Source organism: Terrapene carolina, unplaced genomic scaffold, assembly GCF_002925995.2.
Source record: "Terrapene carolina triunguis isolate 2854851 unplaced genomic scaffold, T_m_triunguis-2.0 Scaffold33911, whole genome shotgun sequence".
Classification (NCBI taxonomy): Eukaryota; Metazoa; Chordata; order Testudines; family Emydidae; genus Terrapene; species Terrapene triunguis.
In genome coordinates this window covers 13,594,566-13,605,656 of record NW_020698262.1, presented here as the reverse complement: position 1 = coordinate 13,605,656, position 11,091 = coordinate 13,594,566, and the positions used below count along the sequence as shown (strand labels likewise).

Sequence of the window (11,091 nt, the reverse complement as noted above, 5' to 3'; positions counted from 1 at the left end):
GCGCCAGGCCGGGCGGCAGGGCACGGAGAGGCCGTTGTGCACGCGCGGCAGGGCACGGAGAGGCCGTTGTGCACACGCGCCAGGCCAGGCGGCTGGGCACGGAGAGGCAGCAGGGGCCAGGGGCCGCCATCCCAGCACACTCTTTAGTGTGTTCTCCATCGCGTTCAAAGAGCACAATTCCTGCGCTGCACGGAGTGGGTGTCCCAGCAACGCCCATACAGCAGCTGGCGGGGCTGGACTCTGGGGAATGAATGTGGATTCCCTGTAGCCGGGGACCAGTGATGAGAACCTGGGTTCTGGGGACTGACCCCTCCCCTGAGCCACGTCTGCCAGCCTGGGGAGATGGCGGGGGCAGATCAGGGCTAGTCTGTGCAGGGTGGGACGGGCTGGGGGGCAGGAGGAGACGGGCAATGGGAATTCGGCCCAGACCTGGCCGGTTGTGAGCCATACCAGAGCTCCGGAGGACATGGCAGGACCCCTCTCTGGGGCAGGTGGGGGGCAGCAGCGTTAGAAATACGAAGAGGAGCTCCAGACTGGGGGAGCAGAGCACCGGGCAGCTCTCTAGAGACAGCTCCTGCCCACAGAGTGCCAGGCTCCAGAGCCCGTCAGACGGGTACATGTGCCTGAGGGTTTCCTGGCAGAGCCGTGTAGCACCGAGGCAGCCAGAACAGGGCACGGTGCGGCTCTGGGGGCTGCCCCTCCCTGTCCTTTTCCAGAGGGAACGGCCCAAGCAGGCCCAGCCGAACGCGTTCCCCCCTCCCTGCAGGCTGCATGAGCAGCAGGACCGCTAGGAAGTGCAGAGCCGGACCGAGCCGGCCGCACTCACCGTGATGGTGGACTTGCCGGCGTACTTCCCGTACTTGAGAAACAGCGGCTTGGTCACCCGCTTCTGGGCCACGATCTGGAAGGGAAGATGATAGCATGAGTCGGGGGGGAGGGAGCCGTGGGCCCATGCGATGCCCTGGGGATGGGGGCAGGGGACCCATGGGCCCACGCGACACCGTGCGGGGAGACACGGCCACGCCAGTCTCCCCAGGGGAGATGGTGGCACAGGAGTCGCGCTGGAGCATGAGCGGCCCCAGGAGACACGTTGCCATGGGAGTCGTCTCGGGAGAGACGTTAGCGTGACTGGGCTCAGGGGACACGGTGCGTGAGTCACTCGGGGGACACGAGTCATCCCGGAGGACGTCAGCACGGGCGCCAGTGACCCCCTGCGGATGGAACTAGCGCTGGGCCAAGACTGTGCCGCACGCTGAGCTCCCCGGCCCGGGCAAGGGCTCGCCAGCAATTCCCAGGCTGCAGGGGAGGGCCTGGGGCTGCCAGGCTGCGGTTTCATGGACAGTGCTTGGCCTTTACAGACAGTCAGTGCTCAGACGTGCCAAGCAGCGGGACTGCCTGAGAGCGCTGAAATCGCTCCCTTCTCCTGGAGCTCAGAGCCATCCCTGCTACGTCAAGTTCTCCCCAGCCCTGGCCACGTTAACCCGCAGCATCGTCCCTCTGCTTTCCTCTCGGCCCTGGGGATTTCCAGTCCCACCGGCAATGCCATTAGAGATTATCTGGGGCTTCCCCGGCCCTGGGAGGTCAGCGTCCTCGGCCGGGAGCGCTCAGAACTCCCACTCCTAGGGCGAGCCGCTGATCGCAATGACAATCTCCCGCAACGTGCAAATATGGCGGCGATACGTTTCTGGCACCGCTAAGCCCTTCTGCAGGCCGTCCTGAGCCACCTTCCCAGGCCAGGAACGGAGCAGCCCCACGCCCGGGAGCAGAGAACAGTCGAATGGCAGGATTCCCCCCCCAAGGAAACACCGCAGCCCTGCTGGGCCACAGCCTGGGGACAGGCGAGAGGAGCGGCTCCCAGGGGACAGCCAGGACGAGTACCTGGCCCACGGTGCACTCCATGCCCCCCAGGAAGTCGTCATCGTGTGTCCCGAGGCTGGAGTGCCCGTGACTGTCGTACACCTCGAACCGCAGCTTCTGCACTTCCTCAAAGTAATAGTCCACCGTGAAGACCTTGGAGAAGACGGGGTGCAGGTTGCTCTTGATGATCTCGCTCCTGTCCACCTGGAGGCCAGAGGAGAATCAGGGCCCAGCCCAGCAGCCCTGGAGACCGAGGGCCTCTCCTGATCCACCCAGCAGCCCCGGCAATAGCAGTGCAAGCTCCCCGTTCTCCTCACCTCACAGGGTGCCCCCCCACCCGCCCATAGGGCTGGGGCGCCGTCTCCAGGCCCCGAGCCTCTGCCGCGGAGACTGTCAGCTGGTGCCAACTGGCGTGGTGGGCTCAGAGATGGAGCCCCCTGTTCCCAGTGGGGAGACCACTGCCTCTTTTCACCCACAAGGCAGGGCCCTCAGGCCTACAGCCCTGTCCTGGGGGCGGGCAGGGTTCTGCACAGCACTAGGGCTCTGGCGCTCCGGATAAGATGGCCCCGTTACGAGCAGGGGGAGGGTTTTCCTAGCTCCCAGCGCCACAAACTCCCCCTGGGCATGGAGAGTCCAACACCACCACTTGAGGGTGCTTTGCCAGGCGGTTGGGGAGGACGTGGGCACTATTCTGCCCTTTGTAATGTCCAAAGAGAAGCATATTTTTTTCCGCCGCCTCTTCCCGGCAGACGAGCAGCGACTGGTTCTCCGCATGTCAGACCTGGATGGCACCAAGATGAACCCAGTCCCTGTTCAGGGTCAGGGCCTGCAGCCCCAGCACCCCGAACCAGCCCTTGGCATTGTGTGGGCACGGCTCTGACAAGGAGCTTTGTTCTTTAACTGCTGCCGAAAACATGGCAGGGGGAGCAAGGCTTGAAAAGGTAGGTTTTGGTAGGGTCTACACAAATAGCCATTTTTAAAACACGTCTCAGTTTTCGAGCGGCAGAATTCTTGGAAATGCCCTGCACCGAGGGCTTTTCCCCTCCCAAGATCCCAAGCTCTACATTTGTTTTTAACGCTGTTCTAAAAACACTTTGAACGTAGGTAAAACGCAGGAGCCAAATCAAACCTTCGGCTCCGTCCCTCCCGCAGGAGCAAACCCAGCGTTTGTATGAACTGCCGTGAACGAACCCCAGAGCTCACACCGAGAGAGGGATTAACTCTAGGCTGCCACTTTCTCTTGCTGCCCCCATATTCCCGGCTTGGCGGCAGCTGGGCCGTGCCCCGACGTCCCCTCTGACAGGCAAGCTGGCTTCACACTGGGAGGCTTTGCCATCCCCCTCCCAGGAAGCCAGAGCAGGGCCCAGGCCCGGCCGAGTTACTAGCCACCCCGGAACATCAGCAGCTCCAGAATCCCAGAAACCTGCACTTTTAAGGTGTGACCAAGTGGGACTGTTCTTAATGTTTTCCTCAGTTTCCCCTATGCAGTTCTTAAGTATCTAGGGGGTGGGATAAGGGGGTATGGTTGCTGCAGAGCAAAGGGCCAGGGTACATAAATGCCCGACACTCTGTCTCCTAGCAACTGATGGCCTGGGCCCCTCCTCTGCAAAGGTGCCAACTGAAGGTGTTGGAGACAAAGGGATCAGGTGACCTCCTGGCCCGGGGAAAGAGACAAAGCCCAGAGAAGGAGGGGCTGGATGGGGGTTGGAGTTTGGGGCTAGCTGGGGACTGGAAGGGAGGGCAGACGGGGGTCTGCCTCGCTGGGCCCCAGAATGGACCCGGCAGAGGGGTCCCGTTCGCTGGACCTACAAGCTCTGTTTTAGACCATGTTCCTGTCATCTAATAAACCTCTGTTTTACTGGCTGCCTGAGAGTCACGTCTGACTGCGAAGTCGGGGGTGCAGAACGCTTTGGCTTCCCCAGGACCCCGCCGGGGCGGACTCGCTGTGGGAAGCGTACGGAGGGGCATATGCTGAATGCTCCGAGGGCAGACCCAGGAGGTGAAGCCGTGTGAGCTTCTTGCCCTGAAGACGGTCTGCTCCGAGGGAGAGGAGGCTCCCCAAAGTCCTGACTGGCTTTCTGGGGAGCAGTTCCAGAGCATTGCCCGGGGACTCCATGACATAAGGAAACTGAATAAAACGTCTCAAACCACCCTGAACATGGACTCGTTAGTGTTGGGAATGCAGATGAGATGCTAATGAGCTACTCGATTGTCAATGACTCTGGGAAGCGAGAGCTGCGTGTGTGGCCAATTCGCTTCTCAGGACCAAGCCTGGGGTATGCAGGTGGCTCTGGGTACTGAGCACTAGGGGGCACTCTTGGAACTGGAGGATATTTGTCCCAATGGCTCATCCTACTGCCTCGCCCAGCCAGCCCTCCCCCCTCCGGTCTCTGGCTCCCCCAGACTCCATTCATCCCATGCAGCGATAGCCAGGGAGCTGCCCACTGAGGGGGCCACGCCCGCCGTTCTCGGTGGGGCAGCACCTTCTCCAAGCGACGGCCATGACAGCTTTGCCACCCCTCCCTGGAAGCTGGAACAGGGTGTGACGTTATTGACATAATCTGGGACCATATAGAACATGGTTGCAACCAAAGTCCTGTAGTGGCACCAAATCTTGTATAAAGGGGGTCAAATGAGGTGTCAAGACAAGGTTATGGTTTACTGGTTATGATTATGCTGTCTATATGTGTGTCTCGATTTTGTAGTTGAAGTTATGAATATTGGCTTTATACTGTCTGTATTTCAAACTTATGCTATGCTTCTGGGAAACTTCCCAGACAAGCTGGTGTTAGCTCTGCCTAGCCTGCTTGATGGCCCATTAAGGACCATCAGCTATAAATTGACCCATTGAGAGAAGGCAGATACGCCTTGTAACTCAGCAAAGTATGCAGGGACTGGCCCATGTGACTCCAGACTCCATTTTGCTGTAATTTTCCACAGTAAGAACAAAGAGATGTTCTTACACCTGGAAAAGACTATAAAAGGCTGATGCCTCATCTCCATCTTGTCTTCAGTCCTGCTTCTTCACCTCTGGAGGGACTTTGCCACAAACTGAAACTCTGAACAAAGGACTGAGGACCCATCCCAGCTGGGGATGTTCCAGAGACTTAATTTGAACCTGCAGTTTATTTCATCACTGCTACAAGACTGAACCAAGAACTCTGCCATTACTGTTTGTCATTGATTCCATTTAACCAATTCTAGCTCTCATCTCTATCTCTTTCCTTTTATGAATAAACCTTTAGATTTTAGATTCTAAAGGATTGGCAACAGCGTGATTTGTGGGTAAGATCGGATTTGTATATTGACCTGGTCTGGGGCTTGGTCCTGTGGGATCAAGAGAACCTTTTTTTCTTTTACTGGGGTGTTGGTTTTCATAACCATTCATCCCCATAACGAGTGGCACTGGTGGTGATATTGGGAAACTGGAGCGTCTAAGGGAATTGCTTGTGTGACTTGTGGTTAGCCAGTGGGGTGAGACCAAAGTCGTCTTTGTCTGGCTGGTTTGGTGCCTTAGAGGTGGAAAACCCCCAGCCTTGGGCTGTAACTTCCCTGCTTGAAGCAATTTGTCCTGAATTGACTCTCTCAGTTGGGTCCCGCCAGAACTGCATCGTTACACAGGTCCCACGCCCCTGAGTTACTAGCCACCCCAGGGTGTCAGGTAGCTGGTGGGGAGCACCCCACGTTATGGGCGGGAGGGGCGCTCATTCCTCTCCCTTGCGGGCAGCGCCAGGGGCAGTTACATGGGCAGAGAGGGAGCACCCGCTCCTCCGGGCTGCTCAGGCCCACCCAATCAAGGTGGGATCAGCCCTGTGCATGGAAATGGGCCACGTGCCTGGGTCAGAACCTGCCGAGAAGGGACCCAGGAAGCCCCAGAAGCTGTGGGGAGAGAGAACAGGATTCCCCAAGAGGGGTGAACCCTCTCCAGGGGCAAGGGGTTCCCTGCCCCCTTGCTCTCTGCTTGTATCGTCGTCTTTCCCCCGGGCACATGCCCCACCAGCAGCTCTGTCAGCACAGTGGTGGGGGGCAGATGGGGACCCTGCAAACATTGGAGGGCTGCGATCTGGATCCTCCGGCAACTCCCGGGGATGCTGGGCACAGCCGGCCCCTGCCTGGGCACAGCCGGCCCCCCCGGTAGGTGCTCTGGCATGAGGGAGCTGCGCCCAGCTGTCACCAGTTTCAGCCGGGAAGACTTCGTGACGGGGACTGGTAGAGGGACCGATCTCCCATTCGCCAGCCAGCCCCTGGCTGCGGCCCTGGGCTCTGAGCCGGGCTGGAAGGATGGACGCAGGATCGGGACCCTTCGTGGATGTGCACAAAGCCAGGACGTGGAGGGCTCAGGCCCCACTGCCAAGGCAGAGGCCACGGGGTCCCGGGTAGGAATGGAGCTCAGCCATTGGAGGGGACTCTGCAGGGCTGGAGCCTTTTCTCTCGGGATTATCAAGCTGCTGCCGCAAATCTCTGTGCCGGTGTCAGTCTGCTGAACAGACACACACAATTTGACGGCTTAGCAGACTTAGCTGCAGCTTAAGCCCCCTGGCTGCTGTTCGACTGGGGGCTCGGATGCACAGCACAGAAACCAGCATGTTTTTATCCTTCCCTGCACTTGCTTTGCATCCGGCCACATCACCCCACCACGCAGCTGCCCCCGCTGCCTCTCCTCACCACCTCTCACGCCTTCTAACGGAGCCCAGAGCTGGGAAATTGCCTAGCCCATCACTAGTGCTTTATTCAGCATGCAGATCCGTGTCTGCCCGGGGGCAGCGGGTGCAGATCCGTGTCTGCCCGGGGGCAGCGGGTGCAGATCTGTGTCTGCCCGGGGGTAGCGGGTGCAGATCCGTGTCTGCCCGGGGGTAGCGGGTGCAGATCCGTGTCTGCCCGGGGACACAGGGTGCAGATCCGTATCTGCCCGGGAACATGGGGTGCAGATCCGTATCTGCCTGGGGGCACCGGGGGCAGATCTGTGTCTGCCTGGGGGCACCGGGGGCAGATCCGTGTCTGCCCAGGGGCACGGGGTGCAGATCTATGCCTGCCCGGGGGCATGGGGTGCAGATCCGTGTCTGCCCGGGGGCACTGTGTGTGACGGAGGGTGGGGGCAAGAAATATGACTGTAGCAATGACTAATTTGAGGATTTAGAGAGCATCTCACTGCATCCCGGACCCGCTAGCCGGGTGCTTTGTCTTCCTCCGGCTCACATGGACGCGCGACAGGTGGGCCTGCCTTGGGAGAATCCCTGGGAGAAGCGTTATCCCAACGGCTGATCCCCTGGGTATTCCTCATCCCTGCCACCCTGCCAGGTCACAGCACGGCCCAACCAACCACCCGTACTGTGGGGCACTCAGCAGGACCGGCTCCAGGGTTTTTGCCGCCCCAAGCGGCGGAAAAAAAAAAAAAAAAGCCGCGATCGCAATTGCGAGCGGCGGCACTCCGGCGGCAGCTCCACCACGCCACTTTCTTCTTCGGCGGGAATTCGGCAGCATCTGCTTCCCTCCGAGAGGGACCAGCCGCCGAATTGCTGCCAAACAGCCCGACGTGCCGCCCCTTCCCCTTGGCCGCCCCAAGCACCTGCTTGCTGAGCTGGTGCCTGGAGCCAGCCCTGGCACTCGGCCACATCACATCCTGGCCACTGCCGGACGGGGCCGAGTCACTGCCCGCTGATATAGAGCCAGCCAGCCTGAGTGGGCAGTAGGTCAGCGGCTGTTCTCTGTGTCTCCGGCCTGGACCAGCGCAAGTCTCGGAATCAGGTGCCAGTTTAATATTATTTATTGGGATGGGGCTAGCACCGGGAGGCCCCAGCCCTGGCACCGTTGTGCAGGGTGCTGTACAAAGAAAGTTTGCAGAAGAGAAGAATGAGGGGGGATTTGATAGCAGCCTTCAGCTACCTGAAAGGGGGTTCCAAAGAGGATGGATCTAGACTGTTCTCAGTGGTAGCAGATGACAGAACAAGGAGCAATGGTCTCAAGTTGCAGTGGGGGAGGTCTAGGTTGGATATTAGGAAACACTATTTCACTAGGAGGGTGGTGAAGCACTGGAATGGGTTACCTAGGGAGGTGGTGGAATCTCCTTCCTTAGAGGTTTTTAAGGTCAGGCTTGACAAAGCCCTGGCTGGGATGATTTAGTTGAGGTTGGTCCTGCTTTGAGCAGGGGGTTGGACTAGATACCTCCTGAGGTCCTTCCCAACCCTGAGATTCTCTGATTCTATGAAAGAAAACAAAGCCAGGTCCGGCCCCAGGGCGCTCCTCCTCCTCCGGGATTATTACGAGACACAACAGGTGGCTAACCAGACCCATGGGGATGGTGGGGGCAGAGGGCAGGTCACAGCCAACGTGGGGGCGTTGCATGGACATGACTGAACACTCCGGCTCCCGAGCAGAGCTCTCGTCCCACGGAGGCGCTCAGATATTTGATTGAAAAGTGCTGTTTCCAGGATCGCTTTCCCTAGCCTGGCACAGGAAGGGAACCCACAGGGGCGGGGAGGTGGGAACTGGGGTGAATTCCGCTTTATAGTCAAGCCAGCTGGAAAGTCCTGGAGATGCTTGGCCAGCTGCACTGGGGCGCCAGGGATGCCCACCCCATAGCACCTGGGCTCCAGCATGGGGCATGGGCGAAGTGTGCCCTCGCCCTCGATCCTCTGCTCCCTGTCAGTACAGATGGGGAACAGGATTCCTCACGAACCGAACGGAGATTCCTATGAAGGGAAAAGCACCTGGTTCTGCTACGGGGTGAGCCCTGGGCAGCACGGCCCCACGGCCCCAGAGGAGGGAGAGACCAGAAGGGGTTCACAGCAGCTCCCTGCAAAGCGCACCCCATTCCAACACAGGAACCTCTGTTCATTGCAGCCCAGCGCTCCAGCCCCCACCAGGAGAGAGCCTCGTGGCCCTGCCCTGCGGTATCCGGCGGGGAGAGGCTCGGAGATTAGCAGCGACCACGGCATCCCGTTCCGTACTGATTACACGGCTGTGCTTTCCATTCAGTGCCTGGAACAAGGATTTCAATATGGCCGTTATCAAATCTCAGCTGTGTAGCAATTGATTTCTAGGAGCGTGTTTATCTCGCAAAACCTCAACGAAGATTGTCTCGCTAATGAGCTGGGATGATGAATTAGATGCAATAACTGGCCGGGCTAATCTCATTGCACCGCGTTAGTACATTGACAGGGCACTCAGCTCCCAGCGTTACACATGGGGGACTCCCTGCCCGGACGGGGCGGCTGGAAATCCAGCTTCTCTTTCACCGCAGAGTCGGATGCCAGGGAACCAGGTGACCCTCTCGGGCCAGCATGGCTGTCCGCTGTGGAGCATCAAGCTCAGGTTCTGAAGCCAGGAGCCAGTGTCAGGCTGGACTCAGGAATGTGTAAAGCCCCAGCGGTTCTCCGGGGCGGTGGAAATGCCCCAGCTCAGCACCTGTTTTCTATTGATTTTCGCGGCACTCCAAGTGCGAATGGCAGTTTTATGATACAGCGCAGATCGGCTCCAGCAAAGAAATGAGTCTCCATAACTGCTACGCAGGCACATTCCAGGGACGGGCTCTGGGAGACAGGAGCCCGTTCTGGGGGTTGTTTCACAGCATCCTGCCTAAAGCCCTCCCGCCTCTTGGTTTGAATCTGCTCCGTAGCACTGCCGTGGGCAGGGGCAGCCTGGGGCACGTTCCACCTGCGGCAGCTGCATGCCAGTCGCGGATAAAGTGAGGTGTCAGGGTGCCCCACCATGGCTCCATGGATGTTATAATGAGTCCGTAGCCACCTAGGCCTTCATCTTTGTCACTTTGCTGCATACTACAGCCACACAGAACAGTGGGGATGGAACTGAGAGCCTCTCACTCCCAACACCCAGGCCCCTCCCGCTAAAGGCAATTCCCCACTGGTCATTAGCAGTATAGTACCTATGACACACGCGGAACAGGTCTGATTCCATCCATCAGAGGGCACCCGAGTCTGTGGATGGGAATTACAGCCATCACACGAAGCTGGAAACACTCAGTTTGTTTCCTCATGACTCTGCAGCAGGGCTCTGCCGGGCCGCTCTCGTCAGGTCTGAGGAGGCCAGATGGGGGTGTTCCTCACGGCCAGCCGGGGTCGCCTTCCCCTATTGCTCTCCTGAGCCTGGCCTGGCCTATGCCCTCCCGGTACCCTTGGGTGCTCTGGCACTGCAGCTCACTAGCCCCTCCACCCGCCCGTCCCTAGGGGCAAGTTAATCTCTCCCTTTGAAAGCAAACTCCTATTGCCTCTCCCAGGCCAGACGCCCCATTAGGCAGAGCTCTTGGCAGACAATCCGGGGAACCATTAGTGAGCGACAAAGGCGGCCAGAGAATCAGCAGCGCACGCGGCCCCCGGCCGGCCCAGCCCTACCCCAGCAGTTCCTACACACTGAACTGTGCCCCCGCTGGTCCGGAGCGGACCCCCACTGTGCTGCACCTACAGAGTGACGTTGTGGCACCTTTGCTTCCCGTCCCCTGGCCCTGGGCTCCCCGGGGACTAGGTCAGCCCCCAGCGCAACTTAGAGCAGCCTATGGGAGGGCTGCTCTCAGTCAGACCCACTGCAGTGGGCCCCAGATAGGGTGACCAGATGTCCTTATTTTATAGGGACAGTCCCGATATTTGGGGCTTTTTCTTATATAGGTGCCAATTACCATCCCGATTTTTCACACTTACTATCTGGTCACCCTAGCCCCAGAGGGTTATTCCAGTAGGTGGGAACAGCCAAGCACTGCGGGGTTCGAGCACGGCCCCTTCTGGCCCTTGTCCCTCGCCCACTGTCCCCCTGCCCCACATGCAGGGAGGGCAGCTGGGGGAGAGGCCTCCCTCCCTGGACGACGGTGCCAAGGGCAGTGTCTGTGCGATGCCCTCGCTGCTCAGAGCCACGTGCCCGCGGGAGAGGGTGGTAGGGAACAAGGAAGCAACTGGGTCCTGGGGGCGGGTTCCCGCAGCCCGGCTGTCCGAGGGGAGCAGCTGCGTTCATCAAGCCAGTGCGCAGGGGAGGAGAGAGGTTCGGGGGAGGGAACAATGCTATCGCCATGGAGAACATCACCGCTCAGCTTGCAGCGCTGAGAAACCACTGCTCCAGTGCGGCTGGCTCCTCCACGCCTCCCTCCCCCAGCTTCCCGGGCATCCATCCCCAGCAGCGGGAGTCTCATGGCCCATGCTCAGCTGGAGCTGGCCTGCCTCCCAGGAGTGCTGGGATTTACTGGCAGCTGCATGGACCCCCCCGGGAAGGCAGCACTGAGGACTGGAGCCC

The 11,091-nt window shown here is 59.5% G+C and overlaps 1 protein-coding gene across 1 annotated transcript in view; it reads right to left on the bottom strand.

Moving 5' to 3' along the window:
- The window catches only part of LOC113409615 (copine-7-like), a 33,566-nt gene that overhangs the window by 14,576 nt on the left and 7,899 nt on the right, over nucleotides 1-11,091 (bottom strand). The window contains exons 2-3 of the mRNA XM_026663743.1: nucleotides 1,879-2,061; nucleotides 827-901 (exon numbers count right to left, since the gene is read on the bottom strand). Coding sequence (XP_026519528.1) covers nucleotides 827-901; nucleotides 1,879-2,061 — 258 coding nt within the window. The remainder of the gene's footprint in view (nucleotides 1-826; nucleotides 902-1,878; nucleotides 2,062-11,091) is intronic.